The sequence below is a fragment of the Neofelis nebulosa genome, chromosome 4, assembly GCF_028018385.1.
Source record: "Neofelis nebulosa isolate mNeoNeb1 chromosome 4, mNeoNeb1.pri, whole genome shotgun sequence".
Lineage (NCBI taxonomy): Eukaryota > Metazoa > Chordata > Mammalia > Carnivora > Felidae > Neofelis > Neofelis nebulosa.
The window spans coordinates 34400592-34423623 of NC_080785.1; the positions used below are offsets into that span (position 1 = coordinate 34400592).

Sequence of the window (23032 nt, forward strand, 5' to 3'; positions counted from 1 at the left end):
TGAATGGTGGTTGTATATAAATTGTGAAAATTTGGGGCGCCTGGGTGGCTCAGTCTGTTAAACTCACTCTTGATTTTGGCTGTCATGATCTCATGGTTTGTGAGATCCAACACCATGTCAGGCACTGTGCTGACAGCATGGAGCCTCCTTGCTATTCTCTCTCACCCCCTCTGCATCACCCACATGCATGTGTGCGCTCCCTCTCAAAAACATACAAATAAACTTTTTAAAAAACTGAAAATTTCTGAAGCGAACATTTAAGACTTGTACATTTTATGGCAGGTAAGCTATATCTCAACTAAAAAAATTTTAAATTTCTTATACATATGGTAGTATTATCTTATTTTTTTAATGTATGTATAAAATGTTAACGTTAAAATTTAGTAACCAGACATAAAGATGGCCAACAGACACATGAAAAGATTCTCATCGTTACTTGTCCTCAGGGAATGCAAATCAAAACTACAATGAGATATTACTTCACACCTGTTAGAATAGCTAAAATCAACAAGACAAGAAACAACAGGTATTGATGAGGATATGGAGAAAAAGGAACTCTCCTGCAGTGCTGGAGGGAATGCAAACTGGTACAGCCACTGTGGAAAGAAAGCAGCACAGAGGTTTCTCAAAAAGTTAAAAATAGAAGTACCCTATGAACCAGCAATCGCACTACTGGGTATTTACCCAAGGAATCCAAAACCATTAATTCAAAGGGATGCGTGCACCCCTATGTTTAAAGCAGCATTATTTACAATAACCAAGATATGAAAGCGGCCCAAGTGTCCATCAAACAATGAATGGATAAACAAGATGTGGCATATATATATAATGGAATATAAAAAAGAATGAAATCTTGCCATTTGCAGCAACATGGACACAGCTAGAGAGTATCACACTAAGTGAAATAAGTCAAGTCAGAGAAAGACAAATACCATGAGTGCATTCATATGTGGAATTTAAGAAACAAAACAAACGAACAAAGGGATTAAAAAAAAAAAAAAAAGAGTACGAGACAAACCAAAAAAACAGACTCTTTTTTTTTTTTTTCAACGTTTTTTATTTATTTTTGGGACAGAGAGAGACAGAGCATGAACGGGGGAGGGGCAGAGAGAGAGGGAGACACAGAATCGGAAACAGGGTCCAGGCTCCGAGCCATCAGCCCAGAGCCTGACGCAGGGCTCGAACTCACGGACCGTGAGATCGTGACCTGGCTGAAGTCGGACGCTTAACCGACTGCGCCACCCAGGCGCCCCACAGACTCTTAACTATAAAGAACAAACTGATGGTTACCAGTGTGGAGGGGTGTAAAACAGGTGATGGAGATTAAGGAGCACACATGTCATGACCTGCACTGGGTGATTAAAATAAAAACTTAGGGGCAACTGGCTGGCTAGGTCAATGGAGCGTGTGACTCTTGATCCTGGAGTTGTGGGGTTCAAGCCCCACGTTGGGTATAGAGATTACTTAAAAAATAAATAAGAAAAAAAAAAATAATAAATAAATAAATAAATAAGATCTAAAAAAAAAAAAAAACCATGTAAAAACACTCTTAGTAACCATGATAATACTATTTGCTTACTTTCTAATTAAGAGTCAAACATTGAACATTGATTTTTATTGCTACAGTACACAAAATCCAACATTTTGTTTGCTTTATCTGAAGTAGGCTCCACACCCAACATGGGGTTTGAGCTCAAGTCCCCTAGACCAAGAGTTGCATGCTCAACTGACTAAGCCAGCCAGGTGCCCCTAACATTTTGCTTTTTTAATAGAAAATACAGTAAAAAAAAAAAAAAAAAAAAAAAAAAAGAAGGTAAAATTTTAAAGAAACAAAAGTTAAGAACCTTAGGCTTTCATTCTGAATTACAGAGTCTAATATGTTGGCATTAATCTATACCACCTAGGGCATCTGTCTCCATCTCCTTAAAAAATACTGGGACATTCTCGCTTAAATTGATGGTCAGATAATGTCTTTAGTCATTTCCTTTTTCAGTGCACAATTCATAAGCAGGTAATCTCAATGCTCATACTGAGTAAACTGAAGTCATCTTTCTAAGAAATTCCACAGTAATGAAATGTCTACATTTGAACTCTACATAGATTTCACCAACTAGCTTCTGTTTGCAGGGAAGACTCAAATGATAAGGATTGTTGAAGTAGGACATCTTAGGGAAGAGGGTAGACCAAGTAAACAATACAGGGTAAAATAAGTCAAAATCTTAACACTTCAGTTCTAAGTCACTGCACCAAACTATACAAATGTTATAGCTGTATCTGACATCTCACAGGCAAATATGTTAGAATTTATTCTCAAAAAATCCTATTAAAATCTCCTATTGAACTTACTTTAAAAAAAAAAAAAAGCTAACTTTCCATCTCTTATGCTTCCAAAACCCTCACTGTTTAGCACTGATTTCGTTTGGAAGAAAAAAAAATTCAGAGGGAAAAGAAAAAGAAAATCAGAGAGGGAATACTGTATCTGAGTGCTTAGAATGAATGGTGCCTGGCAGATAGCAGGCTCTCAAACATTTGTTGAATCACCAAACATTCAATCTCCTTTCAAGGCAGGATTCCTGCTGCCTCTGGCCTATACTCTGCACTCAGTAGATAGTTGAACAAATGTGTAAGCAAGAATAAACTCTCATTTACTGAGAACAGTCAGGAAATACAGTATTTCAATAAGACAAAAATTTTAAGTTATCACTAGTACAATTCTACAGAGACTTAATTTTCAAATAAATTACAGTGAAAACCACAAAAACGTATGCTAATATAAAGAAGCTGTATAGTGTATCTCTCTGGAGCCAGACTAACCAGGCTGGATTTTCATCTCCACTACTCATTAGCTATGTAAACTTGGGTAAATAAGTAATATTAGCTATTATTTACAGTAACAGTAGTAGACAATAAGTATACTTGTATTAGTATAACTCTAGGTTTTTAAAATTATTATTCATTTTTTGAGAGAGGGAGTGTGTGTGCAAACAGCGGAGGGGCAGAGAGAGGGGGACAGAGGATCCAAAGCAGAGAGCCTGATGCTGGGCTCGAACTCCTGAACCGCGCGATCATGACCTGAGTCGAAGTCAGACGCTTAACCAAATGAGCCACTTAGGCACCTTGATATAGCTCTAGTTTTCTTAAAAATAGCCCTGGAACACAGACATTTTCATGTTACATGTTAGTTTCTTTGTGCCCTACAGTGATACAAAGGTGGCATATGCCCAGGCATTTCTGTGTTCTTTGTAATGCATTCACTTCCACACACTGACATCCTTTCTCCTCACTTGGAAATCATTCTTTCCCTATTTGACTCTGCTCATCCCAAAAACCAGGAGAAAAAGCTGGTTTCCTAGCTGCATGGTGGGAATGTGAAAGATCTAGACTTTTATCTAAGACAAATGATCTGTACACAAGTTTTTTTTTAACTTCTATAAACTCCCACTTTTTAAAAAGTTTATTTATTTTGAGGGGAGGAGGGGCAGAGAGAGGGAGAGAGAGAGGGAAATCCCAAGCAGGCTTCCTGCTGTCAGCACAGAGCTGGACACTGACAAAGGAGCTTGACGTGGGGCTCAATTTAACGAACCATGAGATCATGACCTGAACCTAAAACCAAGAGACAAACTAACCAATTGAGCCACCCAGGTGCCCCTCTAAACTTCCATTTTTTACAGGGAAATCAAGGGGATGAAATATACCATTATTTCTTAACCTGTTGAAACTCCTACCTCTGTTAGGTAAAATAAAATGATATCTACAATTACTCTCTGAGACTGCTGTTACTACTTTTAATTTATGAAAGAAAACAGAGGTCCAGAATTGGGATGTGAACGAAGTTTTGAAATACACTCCAAGGCTTTTCACAGAGCTACCTCCCAGAACAGCATCACTTTTCTATGATGGTTCTGAAGACAGGCTGGGAACAAAAGAAAACTCTGGGCAATCTCACTTATGTCCAATACTTCCCTTATCACCACACAACAACAGCTCTCAGATCTATACATCCAACTCGTTTGTCAAGATCAAGATGCATTTTTCTAAGTATAACTTATTTACTAGAAATCTTCATTAAAATGTCTCAAAGATACTTCAGACCAGCTCACCCTAACCTACTCCTTGCTATTCTTTTAAAATTATTAGCACCACCTAGAAATCATTCCATTTTTCCCTCTCCCTCAGTCACATGAATAGTGTCTATCTCTCTTGCTCAAATCTTTGTTCAGCATTGCTACAACAGTCCTGCCTCTAATCTCATATTCTTCTTCAATATTCATTTCCCATTCTACCATCAGACTGATACTTTTTTATTTTTTTGTCTTTAATATTTATTTTAAGAGAGGAGGGGAGGGGCAGAGACAGAGGGAGAGAGACAATCTCAAGCAGGCCCTATAATCTCAGCACTGTCAGAGCAGGCCTGATGTGGGGCAAGATCTCACAATGTGGGGGATCATGACCTGATCCAAAATCAAGTCAGGACACTTAACCGATCGATGTACCCAGGTCAGGTACCAGTCAGGTACCAGTCAGGTGCCCCAGACTGATATTTTTCAATGCAAATTCTCATCATGTTTCTTCCTTAAATCTAACGGCTCCCCAACTGCCAACAAAATAAAGTCCAAAGTCCTTAACATGACATATAAAGCTTCTCCATTATCTGAAGGCTATAAAATATAACTGTTAACAGCATAAATGCTAAAATCAGACTGTATGGACTTAAGACTACAGCTCTACTGCCTTCTACCTGTATGACTATAAGCAAATTAAATTCAGTTGTCTTATTTGCAGTAAATGAGATTAACACACTTAGAAAAGTGCTTGGCACAGAGTAAGCACTCAAATAATAGCTACTACCTTTTTTTACTCTGCCACTTTCTAGCTCCTACAGTCTATCCATTCTTTTTCTCATCCCACATACACACAGTACTGGAGCCCCAGCACTCCATTCAGTCTTTCGAACAGAACTCTCGGCTTTCATGCCTCTATATCACTGCATACCTACGATTTGGCCATCTTTTATCTACTGTAATAAAATTGCACATAACAGAATATCTTTATTTCTAATTTTTTTTTTAACGTTTTTATTATATTATTTATTTTTGAGACAGAGAGAGACAGAGCATGAATGGGGGAGGGGCAGAGAGAGAGGGAGACACAGAATCGGAAGCAGGCTCCAGGCTCTGAGCCATCAGCCCAGAGCCCGATGCGGGGCTCGAACTCACAGACCGTGAGATAGTGACCTGAGCTGAAATCGGACGCTTAACCGACTGAGCCACCCAGGCGCCCCCAGAATATCTTAAACTTTGTAAAATATTAGAAGATCACCAAAAAAGGTAAACTGAAAGATCAAATTATACTATTACAATTTTTTGATATATTATTTAGCACAGCATAGTAAATCCTTTTTTTCCCCCCTAATTTGAGAGAGCGTGCACTTGCAAGTGGGGGAGAGGGGCAGAGGGAGAGAGACAGAGAATCTTAAGCAGGCTCCACACTCAGCAGGGAGCCCAACATGGGACTTGATTCCATGACCCTGGGATCATGACCTGAGCTGAAACGAAGAGTCAGACGCTCAAACTGAGCCACTCAGGAGCCCCAGTAAATACTTCTGATAAAGGGTTACTACTATTAAGATCTGTGGTATAAGGCCTAAAGTTAAGGACCGATATTATGTGTGTCTTGACATCTAGGGAAAACCAGGAGGGCCTTGAGTGGCCTAAGTGCAAATTCTCATCCTCTGCTCCTGCTAGTAAGGTCCCTTAGCCAGACAACCCTACTTATCACAGGGGACAGACACAGTTCCTGCTTATCCCTGCTTCAGTTCCCGGCCAGCCTGGGCAATTATTCAAACAAGTTGATCACATCCTCCTGTGGGAACCAGGGATCACTCCACCCTCTTGATACTACAAAACTTGCATCCCATGGCTTTTGCTTGTTCACTCTGTTCCCAAGTGCAACTTCCAAGTGGACCTACATTGTGTGTGGTGTCCCCTTCTCCTGGGCTGTTGAGTATATAGGATTAATACATTGCTGTTCATCTCATCTGTCCAGCGTCAAGTGTTGTGTGTTCAGCCATCCACATAACCCTAAGGCAGGAATCCCTCCCTCACAAACAGAATGAAGAATGGGGGACTTAAACAAGATTTCACTGAACTGGGAAGCTGAAATTAAGATATATAACTGGGGGCTAAGAAGCAGGAAACTCAGTTATTTAAAATATATTTTAAGCAAGCAAATAAGCCGATATATATAGTCCAAACATTAGAAGGGCATGAGAGAGATTCTTCAAAGATCCTTACTTTTATTTCAGACATAAATCTACAAGTGTGGTACCTAGTTTCCTATCCTCTAATGGAAGGGAAGACTGAAAGGTTGACAGTTATACTTACATTAAAAGAAGGGAAAACGTCTGAGCCATCCTGACAAAGGCTGCAGATAACAAAGTGCTGTTACAGGCAACAAAAAATTTACAAATAAAGTCCTGAAATTCAGGAGCTAACCAAGTGTCTTGAAAAGAGAGCTCTAAAATTCTTAGTACTCAATTTTTATTTAAGAATAACTATATACTTATAGATGAAAGCTGAAAATAATGATGTAGATTAAACATCTTCTGCAACTCTACTGAGTGATCAAGTAATTGGGATAAGTCTTGTGGATGTGGCCAGTGGAATGGAAGATGAATTAGAAACTCTGCCACAACTTTAAGGTAATATTCCTCCACTCTTTTACTGCGTGGCCTATGAAGAACTCTTTGCTAGTATCCTTATTAAATCAGTTCACTAAATAGGGAGAAATGTTCTTTGATAAAGCAAATTAGAAGACCTGAAAGTCAAATGGACTTTCTCAAAAATGAACACTAGGCCAACCTGGTACTCTTTTTTTAAAATTTATTTTATTGTGTTTTGAATATTTATTTATTTTTGAGAAAGAGAGAGAGACAGACAGAGAGGGAGACACAGAATGTGAAGCAGACTCCAGGCTCTGAGCTGTCAGCACAGCTGTGAGATCATGACCTGCGAGATCATGACCTGAGCCAAGTCGGATGCTTACCCAACTGAGCCACTCAGGCACCCCATCAACCTGGTACTCTTTTGAGACTGTTCAACCTTCTCTGGGTCAGAATCCTCACAAATGTCTGAAGAAAGTGGACAGAATTCAGTTTTAAATGATTAAACTGTTCAGACAAGGGAAAAACAAGGATATTCATCTTTTTTTTTTTTTATTTTTTTTAACGTTTATTTGTTTTTGAAACAGAGAGAGACAAAGCATGAACAGGGGAGAGGCAGAGAGAGAGGGAGACACAGAATCTGAAACGGCTCCAGGCTCTGAGCTGTCAGCACAGAGCCCGACGCGGGGCTCGAACTCACGGACCGTGAGATCGTGACCTGAGCCAAAGTCGGACGCTTAACCGACTGAGCCACCCAGGCGCCCCAAGGATATTCATCTTTCAGTATCAAAGGAAGTTGATTCCACTATTCTGAAAGAGAATTCTCCAAGAAGCAACTGGGTGACTCACTAGGTTAAGCGACTCACTCTTGATTTCAGCGCAGGCCATGATATCATGGTGGTAAGTTTGAGCCACGATTTTGGCTTTGCACTGATAGGATGAAACCTGCTTGGAATTCTCTCTGCCCCACCCCCACAGGCACTCACATGCTCTCTCTTTCTCTCTCTCAAAAATAAATAAATAAACTTAAAAAAAAAAGAGAGAATTCTCCAAATCCTTTACCTAAGAAAGGAAAGAATACCATCTTCTTCACTGACTAAAGCTAAGATTCATTTTGATAAACTCATAGAAAACTATCTCTTGCTTTCTACCCGGCACCACTCTCTCTTTGTGAATGTTGGCAGGTACTCATTTAGGATCAGAGCTATCTCAGATTGCAGACAGTTAAAGAAGTATTTCGTTACTGCTGGGATGCTGCCTGCCACAAACTGTTCCTCAGGTGCTGCAGGCAAGAGGGGAGTTGATGCCCTTTATATTGTGTAAAACATGCCTACACTCTGAGCCTACAGACAGAAATCAGCTTCTCCACACACTCTTCAATTTGATAAAGAGGCCAGATGATAAGCAAAGCAAATAATACTGATGAGCTATGTGGCATCTGCACATCATACTGGAGTACTATGTGTAGAAGCCAAGCATCACCACAGTGATGGAAAGAGATTAGTCACAATATCCAGAAAGATGACTACCTGTGGCTCAATTCTATGAAGCAGTGGTGCCTTACCATCCTATGCTTCCTGGACTACAGAATATTGAAGTGTGCAATCTTATCTGATATCTACACTGCCGAAGAGGACCGAAAACCTTCTTCAGGAAGGAGAACAAAGCGGGAAGGGCTAGCTGCACATAAACTCCATGTGTCCTCAGCAAAGCAGCTTTAAGAGTAAGCTGACAACAAATTTAAATTTTTGAAAAAGACTTGAGCAACAGGGGGAAGAAGATGAAAGTATAAAAAGCAGACGATGCAAGTGCATGGAAGCACGTATACACACACACCACACAAATAGCTATCTGTTACCATTAAATTTAGAAGCAAACAGTATTGCATAGTAGCTGCATGGGAAAGATCTACACTAAAAATTATTTGTTGTTTATCTTAAACATTGAGGATAAATGTTCCTCAATGGATAATGTGCCTTCTTAATGAGGCATCTTATAGTTTACCTGAGAACCCTGCCAATATCCCCTTTAATTCCCATATGTTGGACATTATGCCACATAGTTATCTCTTCCCTGATCAAGTCAGGAGACATTAGAGTTAAGATTTCCCAAGTCTAGATGCCTGTTAAATTTGCTTGGAAAGCTTTTGAAAAAATAGAGGATCTCATGTTCTATTCTAGATCTACTGAATCCATCTCTAGAATACTGAGACCCGGAAGCCTGTATTTCACAAAATCTCCCCAGGTGATCCTGATGGGTGGCCAGTTATTATACCCACTGCCCTAGAAGGCATTGTATATGCAAAATTTACATATTCTCTTCTGAAAAAAGGAATCCAAGGAATCAAGTTTGCCTGATTCTCAAGGAATGTGATACCAAAAAGGTTCACTGCCTTAGAGACTAATAGTAAAGTTAAAAAGAACTTATGGGCATTTTCCCATTTCAACTACAAAATTACTTGACACTGTTTCCTACAACTGTAAAAAATTTCCATGTCTTTTTGAGAGTTACGAGTAAAATGAGAATAGAAAACACTTTTTTTGGGGGGGCACCTGGGTGACTCAGTTGGTTAAGTGACTGACTGACTTCAGCTCAAGTCATGATCTCACAGTTCGTGGGTTCAAGCCCTGCATCGGGGTCTGTGCTGGCAGCTCAGAGCCTGGAGCCTGCTTCAGATTCCGTGTCTCCCTCTCTCTCTGCCCCTACTCCACCCCTGTCAAAAATAAACATTAAAAAATTAAAAAAAAAAAAAAGAAAACACTTTTTTGAACTCTATCATATTTAAATAGTTTATGATGAAGTGATCACTATTGTAGGCTGTGTTATAGCCAACCTTTTTTTGAATATACTTAAAAGTGATAATTTGACAAGTTTTCCTCAAGAATTTTTTCCTGTATAACTATCATTTTGAGTGAGTCCCTATCAATCTAAAACTAGATCATCTACTGAGTTAAAAGCAATTTTTCTTTAAACATGTGTTTACCATTTATTTACAAAATGGGGTGCCTGGGTGGCTCAGTCAGTTAAGCGTCTGACTCTTGGTTTTGGCTCAGGTGATGATCTCACAGTTCATGAGTTCGAGCCCCATATCAGGCTCTGCGCAGACAGCATGGAGCCTGCTTGGGATTCTTTCTCCCTCTCTCTCTCTCTCAAAATAAATAAATAAACCTTAAAATAAAATAAAATAAAAATAAAATAAAATAAAATACTAAAAAACCCATGAGTCCAAAGTAGGCATTATCATTAACTGAAAAAGAAGTTATGTATAAACTATTACTTATCTTAAATTTTCAATTTCTTTATCTCCTCTGAATCATCCCCCTTAGTTCATGAACATTCCTAAATTTTTTCTATCTTAAAAAAAATAAAGTATTCCTAAATTAAAGAGTAGGAAAAAATGAAGTAGTAATGCCTATCCTTTCTCTTTTGTTTCATTATCATATTTTTTCAAAAATAGTTTATACTTATTGTTGCCACTTCTTACCTTTCTTTAGTTAACATTTATGGAGCATCTAATACAGTGACATTCAACCCCATGGCACATTCAAATCATCTGGGAAGCTTTTGTTTGTTTTACAAGGGTACAAAGGCTCGAGGCCTCACCTTAAGTGAAGCTTGTGCATCCAAGTTTGTTTATAAACTCTCCAACTGATTCTAATGTGCAGCTAGAGTTGAAAACCAATGATCTAATGTATGCCAGGCATTCTACTGGAATTACAAAGATTAGTAAAACACAAGGCCTGCCCTTGAAGAACAAAGGAATTAGGAAAATCGGGTAAATCTATTTAAAAAATTGGTAAATGTTATAACAAAGGTATATACAAATTTCTAAGGGAGCATAGATAGGCCAGGATATAAAAGTCATGAGGGAAGTTTTTGGTCTGGTTACCGAAGGATTGTTTACAATGCAAGACATGAACGAAAGGCCATTTCTGGAAGAAGAAAAGCATATACACACCTTTTAGACTTGGGTAATCTGGCTTTTCTCTACCTGCTCCCTGCTGCAGGGCTCTAATAAAATTGCTCTCTTAAAGGCAACCAGTGGAAGGAAATAATAAAGATCAGAGCAGAAATAAATGATAGAGAAAACTAAAAAAAAAAAAAAAAAATCAATAGAACAGAGCAATGAAATCAAGAGCTGGTTCTTTGAAAAAATAAAATTGATAAACCTCTTGCCAAACTTATCAAAAAGAGAAAGGACCGAAATAAGTAAAATCACAAATGAGAGAGGAGAAATAACCAACATCACAGAAATACAAACACTTATATGAGATTATGCCAACAAACTGGACAGAAGAAATGGATAAATTCCTACAAACATACAAATTAACAAAACTGAAACAGGAAGAAATAGAAAACTTGAACAGACTGATAACCAACAACGAAATTGAATAAGTAATCAAAAACTCCTAACAAACAAAATTTCAGGACCAGATGGCTTCACAGGTGAATTCTACCAAACATTTAAAGAGTTTATACCTATTCTTCTCAAACTATTCTATATAAAATAGAAAATGATGGAAAACTTCCAAATTCTTTCCATGAGGCCAGCATTACCCTGATACCAAAACCAGGTGAAGACACCACAAAGAAAGAGAGCTACAGACCAATATCTCTGATGAACATAGATACTAGCAAAATACTAGCAAACCAAATCCAACAATGCATTAAAAAAAAATCATTCACCACAATCAAGTGGGATTTATTCCTGGGTTGCAAGGGTGGTTCAATATTCGCAAATCAATTAATGTGATATATCATATTAGAAGAAAGGATAAGAACCATATGATCACTTCAATAGCTACAGAAAAAGCATCTGACAAAGCACAACTTCCATTCATAATAAAAAACCTGAACAAGTAGGTTTAGATGAAACACACCTCAACATAATAAAGGCCATCTATGAAAAACCCACAGCTAATATCATCCTCAAAGGGGACAAACTGACAGCCTTTCTTCTATGGTCATGAACAAGATAGGGATGTCCACTCTCACCACTTTCATTTAACATAGTACTGGAAGTCCTAGCCATCACACAGAAAGAAATAGAAAGCATCCAAGTTGGTAAGGAAGAAGTAAAACTTTCACTAGTCACAAATGACATGATACACTCTATATAGAAAACCCAAAAGACTCCACCAAAAAACTGCCAGAACTGTTAAATGAATTCAGTAAAGTTTCAGGATACAAAATCAAAGTACAGAAATTTGTTGCATTTCTATATGCCAATAATGAAGCAGCAGAGAGAAAGCAAGGAATCAATCCCATTTACAACTGCACCCAAAACAATTAAGATACCTAGAAATAAACCTAACCAAAGAGGTGAAAGACCTGTACTCTGAAAACTATAAAACACTGATGACAGAAACTGGAAGAAATGAAAAGACATCCCATGCTCATGGATTGGAAGAATACTGTTAAAATGTCTATACTACCCAAAGCAATCTACACATTTAATGCAATCCCTATCAAAATACGAATAGCATTTTTCACAGAGCTAGAGCAAACAATCTTAAAATTTGTTTGGAACCACAACTGATCCCGAATAGTCAAAGCAATCTTGGGAAAAAAAAAAAAAAAATGCTGAAGACATCACAATTCTGGACTTCAAGTTATACTGCAAAACTGCAGTAATCAAAACAGTATGGTACTGGAACAAAAACAGACACAGATCAATAGGACAGAATAGAAAACTCACAAATGAACCCACAATTACGGTCAATTAATCTTTGACAAAGCAAGAAAGAGGGAAAAAGTCTCTTCAACAAATGGTGTTGGGAAAACTGGACAGCAACATGCAAAAGAATGAAACTGGACCACTTTCTTTTACCATACACGAAAATAAACTCAAAATGTATGAGAAACCTAAATATGAGACAGGAAACCATAAAAATCCTACAAGAAAATGTCAGCAGTAACTTCTTTGATATTGGTTGTAGCAACTTCTTTCTAGATAGGACTCCTGAGGAAAGGGAAACAAAAGCAAAAGATAAACTTTTGGGAATATACCAACATAAAAAGCCTCTACACAGTATAGGAAACAATCAAGAAAATTAAAAGGCAACCTACAAGGGGCACCTGGGTGGCTCAGTTGGTTAAATGGCCAACTCTTGACCTCAGCTCAGGTCTTGATCGCAGGGTTGTGAATTCAAGCCCCATACTGGGCTCTGCGCTGGGTATGAAGCCCACTTATAAATAAATAAATAAATAAATAAATAAATAAATAAATGGCAACCTATGAAATGGGAGATGATATTTACAAATAACATACCTGATAAAAGGCTAGTATCAAAATAAAGAACTTTTAAAACTCAACATCTCAAAAAGGAATCCAAATTAAAAATGGTCAGAAGACATGAACAGACATTTTTCCAAAGAAGACATACAGACGGCCAACAGATGCATGAAAAGATGCTCAATATCATTCATCATTAGGGAAATGCAAATCAAAACTACAATGAGGTATCACCTCACACCCGTCAGAATGGCTAAAATCAAGAACACAAGAAATGACAGGTGTTGGCAAGGATGTGGAGAAAGAGGAACCTTCTGGCATTGTTGGTGGGAATGCAAAATGATACAGATGTGGCAAATATATAAATGGAATATTACCCAAGCATAAAAAAGAATGAAATACTGCCATTGCAAGGACATAGACAGAGCTAGAAACTATTATGCTAAGCAAAGTAGTTAGCCAGAGAAAGCCAAATATCACATGATTTCACTCATATGTGGAATTTAAGAAACAAAACAAATGAGCAAAGGGAAAGAGAGAGAGAGAGAGAGAGAGAGAGAGAAAGGGGCAAACCAAGAAACAGATTCTTAACTATAGAGAACTAACTCATGGTTACCAGAAGGGAGGTGGGCAGGGGGGATGGGTGAAATAGATGATGGGGATTAAGGAATGCATATGTTGTGATGAGCACTGGATGATGTATGGGAGTGTTGAACCACTACATTGTACACCTGAAACTACTATTACACTGTACGTTAACTAACTGGAATTTAAATAAAAACTTAAAAAAAAAAAGGCCACCAGTGATCTCTAGTCCACTGCTTAAATAGCCTTATCTGTGCTAGTTTTCTCCCTATAAAACGGGTATAACAACAAAATTACTCTGACAACTGAGAGATTAATGTAGTATAGATAGTGGCATACCATAGATAAAATGTTTCTCATCCCTTTATCTTAAATATAAAGGCTTTTCTCAAACCTATATTCCTTCTTAATCTCTGAAACGATGTTATTGCTCCTTCTAGAAATTCTCTTCAAGTTCTGTGACATTAGCACCTACTCTACTACAACACAGATTTCTACTTCAAGGATCATCCCTCACCTTTTTGTTTCTCTCCTTCTTATATTTTCTAAATAAGTGTATATGCAAAAGTATATGCTCTCTGACCTCTCCTCTTTGCTATGTCTAAGCTTGTTCTTTTAACAGTTTCATTCCATCTTGTGGCCACAAAAGAGAAATTTCCAAATCTGTATAAAATATCTGGGACTGTTTTTTCCAAGTTCCATTTCTGTTTCCCTATCTTCTAGGCATGTTCAAACAGACATTCTGCTAGCATTTCAGTATAACCTGAGTCAAACTCACCATTACTCCTCCCAGCTGTCCATCCTCTTCCTGAGTTCCCTAGTTAATGGTGGTACCACTTCCTAGTTATCCAGATTTTAACGTTCAGTCATCCCTGATTCTCCCATTTCCACTACATTCACTCACCAAGTCCTGTTGATTCCAACTCTGAAATCTGTTAGCAATGTTTTTTTTTTTTTTTTTCCTCGTGTCTTGTGAAACTACTTTAAGTCATGTCTTAACACTTAACTCAAGTTCCCACTGTTCTTACTAGCTCCTATAGTATGTCTAGAGCCAAGGTGCTCAACCAGGGACAATTTTGTCCTATAGAGAACAATCTGATTATCATGCCAGGGGGAGGGGAGGGAGGTGTTATTGGCACCATGTGAGCCAAGGATGCTATTAAACATCTTACAGTGCATAGGACAGCCCTTGCAATGTTTTCTGACCCCCAAGTGTCAATAATGCTGAGGCTGAGAAAACCCTGTGCTATTCAGTAGCACAGTTCATCTTTGCATCTCTTAACTTACAAAACACCTAATATAACTCATACTCTCTGTTCATTCCCAGTTTCCTATTTTTACTTCCTTTTCTGTGCACTGAAGCATGAGCCTGCACCCCAACTGATGTCTACCATCCTCCTAGGCAGAAGTAATTTTTCTGTCTTCTGAATTTCCATGAACTTACTTTTTGATGCTATACTATGTATACATCCATATATATATATATGTATATACATATATATATGTGTGTGTGTGTATAATTTATCTTTGAATCTATAATATTTCATCTACCAAACAGGTGATCAAATCACCAAACTTCAGTGAGTCTGAAACCTAATACATGGTGTCATTACTGCTAGTCACAAATGCTACAATTCTCTTTTACTCCCCTGACCCTTCTGAAATTAGGTTTATAGATATAACTTGCTTTAGTTAACTAAAACCTGAGCAGTAGTGTAATGATCTCTAAGTGCATGTGTGGTGAGGGAGGGGCAACTTTAAAAATCAGATGCCTGGTGGCACAGATGGTTAAGCATCCAACTCTTGATTTCAGCTCAGGTCACGATCTCACAGTTGTGAGATTGAGCCCCACACAGGCCTCTGCGCTGACAGCACAGAGTCTGCCTGGGATTCTCTCTCACCCTCTCTCTCTGCCCCCACCCCCTCTCACGCTCTTGCTATAAACTTAAAAAAAAAAAAAGTGAGGGGCGCCTGGGTGGCGCAGTCGGTTAAGCGTCCGACTTCAGCCAGGTCACGATCTCACGGTCCGTGAGTTCGAGCCCCGTGTCAGGCTCTGGGCTGATGGCTCGGAGCCTGGAGCCTGTTTCCGATTCTGTGTCTCCCTCTCTCTCTGCCCCTCCCCGTTCATGCTCTGTCTCTCTCTGTCCCAAAAATAAATTTAAAAAATGTTGAAAAAAAAAAATTAAAAAAAAAAAAAAAAAAGTGTACAGCATGTTACTTTGATACATTTATATATTCTTAATGATTGCCATTGAAGCAATATTTATCATTACTATTTTATATTATACACACTTTATATATTATTGTCTATATTCACTATACTGTATATCATCTCTATGGCTTATTTACAACTCATTACAAGTTTGTACTCTTAAACACTATCAGTCTTATCCCCCCAACCGCCATCCCCTGGTAACCACCATTTTGCTCTGGTGGGCTCGACTTTTTTATATTTCACATTTTAAGGGATATCGTACAGTACTTGTCTTTCTTTGACTTATCTCACTTAGCATAATGTGCTCAAGGTCCTTCTATGTTGTCATAAATGGCAAGATATTATTCTTGCTCATGGCTGAATAATATTCCATTATATATACATACCACATCAAAAAGCCCAAGTTTACACTGAAATCCTCCAACAGCCTGAAACTCTACATGCCTTCACTGAGCAGGGCCCTTCTGCTAATGATCCACATTAGACATATTAAATAGAATGTGTAAGGAGATGCCATATAAAGCTCCCTTCCCCAAGCCCCTCATGCCAAGATTTTAGATTGTTAGTGGTCGCATTATATCTTTGCTTACTTTGATTCACAATCAATGTAAGAGGCATAATTTAATGTACCACTAAAAAAGAAAAACCGCTACTGATTAATATCATAAGCCGTTGATTGCACAATGGAACCTGATTCCAGAGATCTTTTTCTTTTTTCTTTCTTTTTTTTTTTTTTTTTTTGAGAGAGAGAGAGAATCACACTCTTCCCAAGTGGAAGAGAGGGGCAAAGGAAGAGAGACAGGATCTTAAGTAGCCTGCACACTCAGCATGACACAGGGCTCAATCCCATGACTGCAAGATCACAACCTGAGCCGAAATCAAGAGTTTGAATGTTCAACCAACTGAGGCACCCAGGCATATTTAAAATATGGAAAATTATGAGTACTGGAATCAATGAAGTATGGTATATTTGGTAAATGAATAAATGTGGAGGCAGTTTTCAAAAATTATTTCCATTCACAGTCAATACAAACATTATGAACTAAAATGTGTAAGGAAAAGTTCTCAGACATTAGGTTCAAAGTGAAATGCTTAAATAAATGCTGTAAGAGAAAGAATGTAAAGAGAGTACATCTAACCTTCAAAACAAAATTTGTGAAATTCTCCTTTTTTGACAACTATAGATGGTTTTATGGAACCCCTAGTTTTTTTTCTGACATGCACAAATCTTTTGCAGTAAGTTACTGCTTCAGGCAATCAGGCTTTTAGGTCAGAGCACAGAACGATAGGTCAAGTTTTCCAGTCATGCTTTTCAACTTTAAACATTACTTTGCACTCTCTGCTCTGTTTTTACATCCCATGTTTTTACACTAAGACACAACGTTCTATGTATCTAACTATCCTTATTTTATGTAGAAATGGCTCCCAAAAGCACTGAAAAAAGTACTACCAACTTGTTTTAATGTGCAAAGTCTAAAAAACTCCACTAATGGGGTGCCTGGGTGGCTCAGTCAGTTAAACGTCCGACTTCAGCTCAGGTCACGATCTCGCGGTCCGTGAGTTTGAGCCCCGCGTCAGGCTCTGGGCTGATGGCTCAGAGCCTGGAGCCTGCTTTGGATTCTGTGTCTCCCTCTCTCTCTGCCCCTCCCCCGTTCATGCTCTGTCTCTCTCTGTCTCAAAAATAAATAAACGTTAAAAAAAATTAAAAAAAAAAAAAACAAAGAAAAAAAAAACTCCACTAATGATACAGCAGCTATAAAGTTTCTGCTTGCTATAGGAAGTTTTACATTCTGTTTATCCAATGACAGAATCATTCATCTACAGAATGAAATTAGGAATGAATATTTTCTACATTAATAGCTTACTGGTTTAGTTTACTTTCTGGTTAATAAGAACACTGTAAATTTTACATTAATTATGATTGCAACTTACATTGCTTTCAAATACAAACAAAACTTAAAAAAAATTTTTTTTTAATGTTTACTTATTATTGAGAGACAGAGAGACACAGAGCATGAGCAGGGGAGGGGCCAAGAGATGGAGAGACACAGAATCTGAAGCAGGCTCCAGGCTCCGAGCTGTCAGCACATAGCCCGACGCGGGGCTCGAACCCACAAACTGTGAGATCATGACCTGGCCCGAAGTTGGACGTTTAACCGACTGAGACACCCAGGGGCCCCCTAACAAAACTTCTGAAACCAAATTATGATTATATAGTGAGGGAGAACTATATAAACTACTTATAAAGAATATTTAGCATGTGTGAATGATTTAAACCATAGCCAATATGGAGCTGTACCTGTACCTTGAGCACCAAGAATTTCATTTGATTATCTAAATCTTTAAAATCTATAGCATTATTTAGAAATGAAAAATTCATGTACCCTAAATTTTCCCTCAAAAACTTGACTTTATATGTTACTTCTACTTTTCATAAAACTGTTTTAACTTTGTGAATTCACAATTCCTTTTTCATTCACTCATTGAACCCTTCTACTCACCACATGCAGCATAATGACAGATGCTAAGAATATTATTTCTGTACTTAGGAATTCCAGAACAGGAGGAAAAAGACAGTTAAGCACATAACTGTTATGCAAAATTGTATTTAATACTAATGATACAGAGTTCAGAAGAGTTATTAAACCAGTCATGTGATCTGAGATAAATCTTGAGGAATGAGTAAGATTTTCATCTTTCAAAAAAAGAAAAAAAAAGGACAGATCAGGGAGCAGTACCAACACTCAAAGTGGATACGAAGTCATCTGCAGATAAAAATAACTATAATGTATTGTGTGTTTACTACATGCCAGGTACCATTTACACTTATCCTCACATTTTAGAGGAAACTGAGGCTGAGAGGCTAAATAATTTACCCAAGGTGCTAGACATGGACTAGCATGTAGGTCTCTGAATTCACAGTATGATTAAATAACAGTACACATACTGGAGTCAGACCTATTTAGGTTAGAATGGAACACAAGGCCATGAATATGATTTTTAAGAGTTGAGCTTCCTAGTAAAGGCAATGGAGGATTCAGCAACTAAAAGTTTGGGAATATATAAACATATTAAAACATGGCTTGGATACAAGAAGCTGGAGGCATTAGTCTAGAAAGTTTACAATAAAAGCCTATCAGTGGCAAATACAACAGAAGGTAAAGACCAGCTATGACATTCTTCTAACCCTACTTTTTTCTTCCCCTGCCTTTATTTCTTTATTTCCTTAACTGTGTAGTCACAGAGCAGCTACAATCAATTTGCATTCTGTTCATACAGTAAAATTTTATTACTAAACAAGAGTAGTTAATAACATAAGTAACAACAGTTAATAGTCTGGTCAACTGAGAAGTAATAAACTAAATATTAATATCAATGAATTACTTTTTAAGCATAAGAAACATTTATTCGGAAACAGATTGTAATGTACAGAGCTCAAGGAGACAAAAGTTAAAGCTGAAGTTAAAAACCTGGATGACCAGAATAATGGGAATAGAGAAGGAGAAAAATGAGTAAGAGGATATAGATTTCTGCCCCACTTTGTGTAGGGGCAAAGGGGAGGGGACTTCATGTATTTACTTGTAGGAAGGTTCCATTTAAACACATCTTATTAACTATCTCCTGTAAAAAGGACCAACAATAAAAATGTGCGACCAGTGCTCAGAAGAGAAGTTAGGGCCGAGCTATATACTCAAGACACATTTACAAAGATATAAAAGTTGCAACTATGGAAGTGGACCACTAATCACTGGGGAAAGGTGAGAGGGATTATGCCGGGTGGAGGATGGGGGTCGGGGAGGGGAGCCGGATCCTTTCCAACAAATAACTGTCTTCCTTCTGGAGCTTAGGAGTGACTTCCCACTGTACAGAGGGGTGTGAAGCGAATAATTCTCCTGCTTTGAGCCTTATACCATAATTTCATATAATTTCAAATTCACAAAAATGCTTTGCTGTACAATGCAGCTGACCCCAGAAGTGGAAAACATGAATTATTTTTGGCCTAGAGTTTCTAAACTATGAAAAAAGATCAGTCAGATACACTACAACAAATGAAACTTTAAAGAACTTCACTGCTCTTCTTCAGATAATTTTATTCCCTATTAACCCAGGGGCCAAAGGTGAAAGATTATTAAATTTCATAGTGGTATCCTCACAAAGCAATTGTACATGATTTTAAAAAGCAAAGATGTTATTCTAGATTAATTTCTAAAATGCTTCCTACCAGATATGAAACTATACCAGTAGCGTAAAATTTTTAAACGTGTTAAACAGTAATAAACTTTGCTCTAAAATGATCAAACACAACTTAAATTTAGAACCCAACATTATTTAATGTTTGGTATTTACAATTTTTATTACAAACAAAAAGAACTATGTTTGTTTTTTCAACATTAGCCATCAACAAATTAAACACAAAAATAAACCCAGAAGAGGGTCCTATCATCATTTACTAAGGAAATATAATGCCACAAGAGCATCAACTTTGGTTTCAGACAAACAGGTTTAAATACCACCTCTGTCACTTTTTACTTAGGTGTCCTTGGGAGAATTACTTAAAGCTTCTGACGTATCTGTAAAATGGTATTACATGAAATGGTAACAATAAAACCTACCTCAAACTTACACAAATTAATGAATCTAGCGTCTAACTGAGCCATGCATACACAAAGTATGAGTATTATGTAAGTTAATAGCTTGCCTTCTTCAGATCTGCAATCAATAATGGAAATTCCAACAACCTAAAAATTTTAAAAGCTTATTTTTGAAAATTACAAACAAGGTGGCAGAAAAAGTAACACGATTTAAATATTAGTTTAAAAATACCACCTTTTATTTATTTATTTTTTTTATTTATTTTTTTTAAATTTTTTTTTTCAACGTTTTTTATTTATTTTTGGGACAGAGAGAGACAGAGCATGAACGGGGGAGGGGCAGAGAGAGAGGGAGACACAGAATCGGAAACAGGCTCCAGGCTCCGAGCCATCAGCCCAGAGCCCGACGCGGGGCTCGAACTCACGGACCGCGAGATCGTGACCTGGCTGAAGTCGGACGCTTAACCGACTGCGCCACCCAGGCGCCCCAAAAATACCACCTTTTAAAATTCTACTTCTGATTCTATACCCAGCTGTCCTACTCCCAAAAGATTAAAAAAACATTTAGATAACTGAAGTGACAAAAGTGTTAGAATTTCACCTAACTAGTTACTTGAATTTAACCCAGAAGTTTAGTCAGCTGTCTTCTTAATCACTAAATATATCAATGAAATCTATATGAAAATATCTACAGAATAATCTTACAAAACTCGAAATAAAAACAAAAACACCAAATTCCTTCAAATTAGAATTTTCATTCATTTACTCTTAAACCATTGTGTTGCAGCCTGGAGAATAAGACACCCTACCCCTCCGCCTTTATGGAGCTTAGTGCCCTGAGAATGCCCAGATAATGAGGAACCTTGTCATCTCATTTTGAAAAAACTTTGCTATTTTAGGCCTTTACAACACATGACAGGACTGTATTAACTCCCACACTGAATACTCAATCCTCAGCCAGATTCTAGCCACTTGAACTACTCATCAGTACTTAAGAACGGTAGAATAAAAACATGAGAATTCCTTTAAAAACTTTTCAGCACTTTAATATGTGTGTGCCCGGCTGCATAAATTTTCAGATGACAACTCCTGGTTATTTACCAATGTAACACATGTGAATACGGCACAGCAACTTTTATGTATACAGGGATCTGCTTGGTTCTCCCCATCTTGTCCTTTTATTATCACTTTCACCGAAGAGCACAAGAGAAAGAAAAAGACTTCCGAAATTGAAGATGAGGCCGACTTCTGCATATTCACATCGGGAAGGAGACAGAACATTACATTTCGGTGCAAGTTTATATTACAGGATATAAAAACACTTGGGGCAGGGAGTTCCAACTGAAAACATCCTTAGGCTTACATGAGGATTTCTTAAACATCATGAGGTGTGTGTTTCATACACCGCGGTTCTGCTTCGGGAAGTTAAAAAAAAAAAAAAAAAGAACACTGTGAAATTAAGAGTGGACACTTGGAAAACTGTATTCACAGGTTATGTCAGTCACTTCTGAGTTTGAGAAACGTCCAAGTCCTTCCCAGAAAAATACTCAAAATTAGTAGCCCCCCCCCCCTTCACCAGGGAATGCGCCTTCACAGTAGCCAAAGGAAACGGCGAACAAGAGAGACTATTTCAATGATCAGATTTCTTATTTTAAATGCCTGAGAATTTAAATCGTTCATCTGGCTCCAATGTTGTCATAGCATCTAAGGTAAAGCAAAAGGAGCTGCACAATCTCCCCTCTTCAGAAGTCCTAGCAGGACTGTGGAGCGCCACCAAATCGCCCCCCAGAGGGGCTAGTGCCAACCGGGGCAGAAAACAACCATGGGGAGGGGGGTCTTTTTGTGAACCACTCCGCTGCCTTTCAGGGAACACGGAAGCTGCAAGCCTAATGCTAAAGCCGAAAAAAGAAAAGGGGGGGAAAAAAGGAGAGGGGGAGGGAGACTTCCACGGGGAAAGGAAAAAAAGCGTAGAGAACCAGAAAAGGAAGCATTTTGTTTCTGGGAGGAGGGAGTAGAAGGGAGAAGCGAAGGTCTTCTTAAGCGATTTTTTTTTCCTTTACCCCTCACCCGGGCTACAGTCTTCGGCCAGGCCATCGGGCAGAGCACCGCCCTTGGGCCGCTCCCAGGCCGGGACACGGACCCGTCTGCAGTCCCCAGACCCCGCGCAGGGCCCCGCGACCGAGGAGGAACGAGAGGGTTCCCAGCGGCCGCCGCCCTCTGCGCCCCCCGCGCCCCCCGCCTCCGCGCCAGGCGCCGCCGCCCGGCTCCTACTTCCTATTTTCGGAGCACACACCCTACAAGGAGCGGAGCGGAGCGAGCAGGCCTGCCAGAGACCTGCCCCCGCGCGGGGCCTCGGGTGACTGACAGGGGCAGGCACTAGGGTGCAGCGAGGAGAGGAGGAGGAAGGGCAGCCGAGGGCACAAACCAATGCCCTCCCCCGGCGGCCAGAATCCGGGCTGACACGCCAGGGTTCTACTGACTCCCCGATGACGGACTCCGCCACCTCCGCGGCACTTACCTTCTCCTCATCAGACAACTGCTCCTCCAGATCCGCCATTTTCCTTCTGGCGACAAACCGCGGCGGCGGCGGCGGCGGCGGCAGCGGCCACCTGACTTCCCCCTTTCCGTGCGGTCCTCCGCGCCGCGCGCCTCCGCCAAGGGAGGGGCCCGCAGCCCAGGTCGCCGCGCACGCGCCCCGGAGCCCCGCCTCTCTCCAGCCGGCCCGCGGGGGGTCTGCACGAGGC

General features: G+C 39.0%; 1 protein-coding gene across 1 annotated transcript in view; it reads right to left on the reverse strand.

Annotated features, from left to right (window-relative positions):
• The window catches only part of CAPZA2 (capping actin protein of muscle Z-line subunit alpha 2), a 60129-nt gene extending 37097 nt beyond the window's left edge, over positions 1 to 23032 (reverse strand). Inside the window, exon 1 of the mRNA XM_058724511.1 lies at positions 22807 to 23032. Coding sequence (XP_058580494.1) covers positions 22807 to 22845 — 39 coding nt within the window. The 5' untranslated portion in view covers positions 22846 to 23032. The remainder of the gene's footprint in view (positions 1 to 22806) is intronic.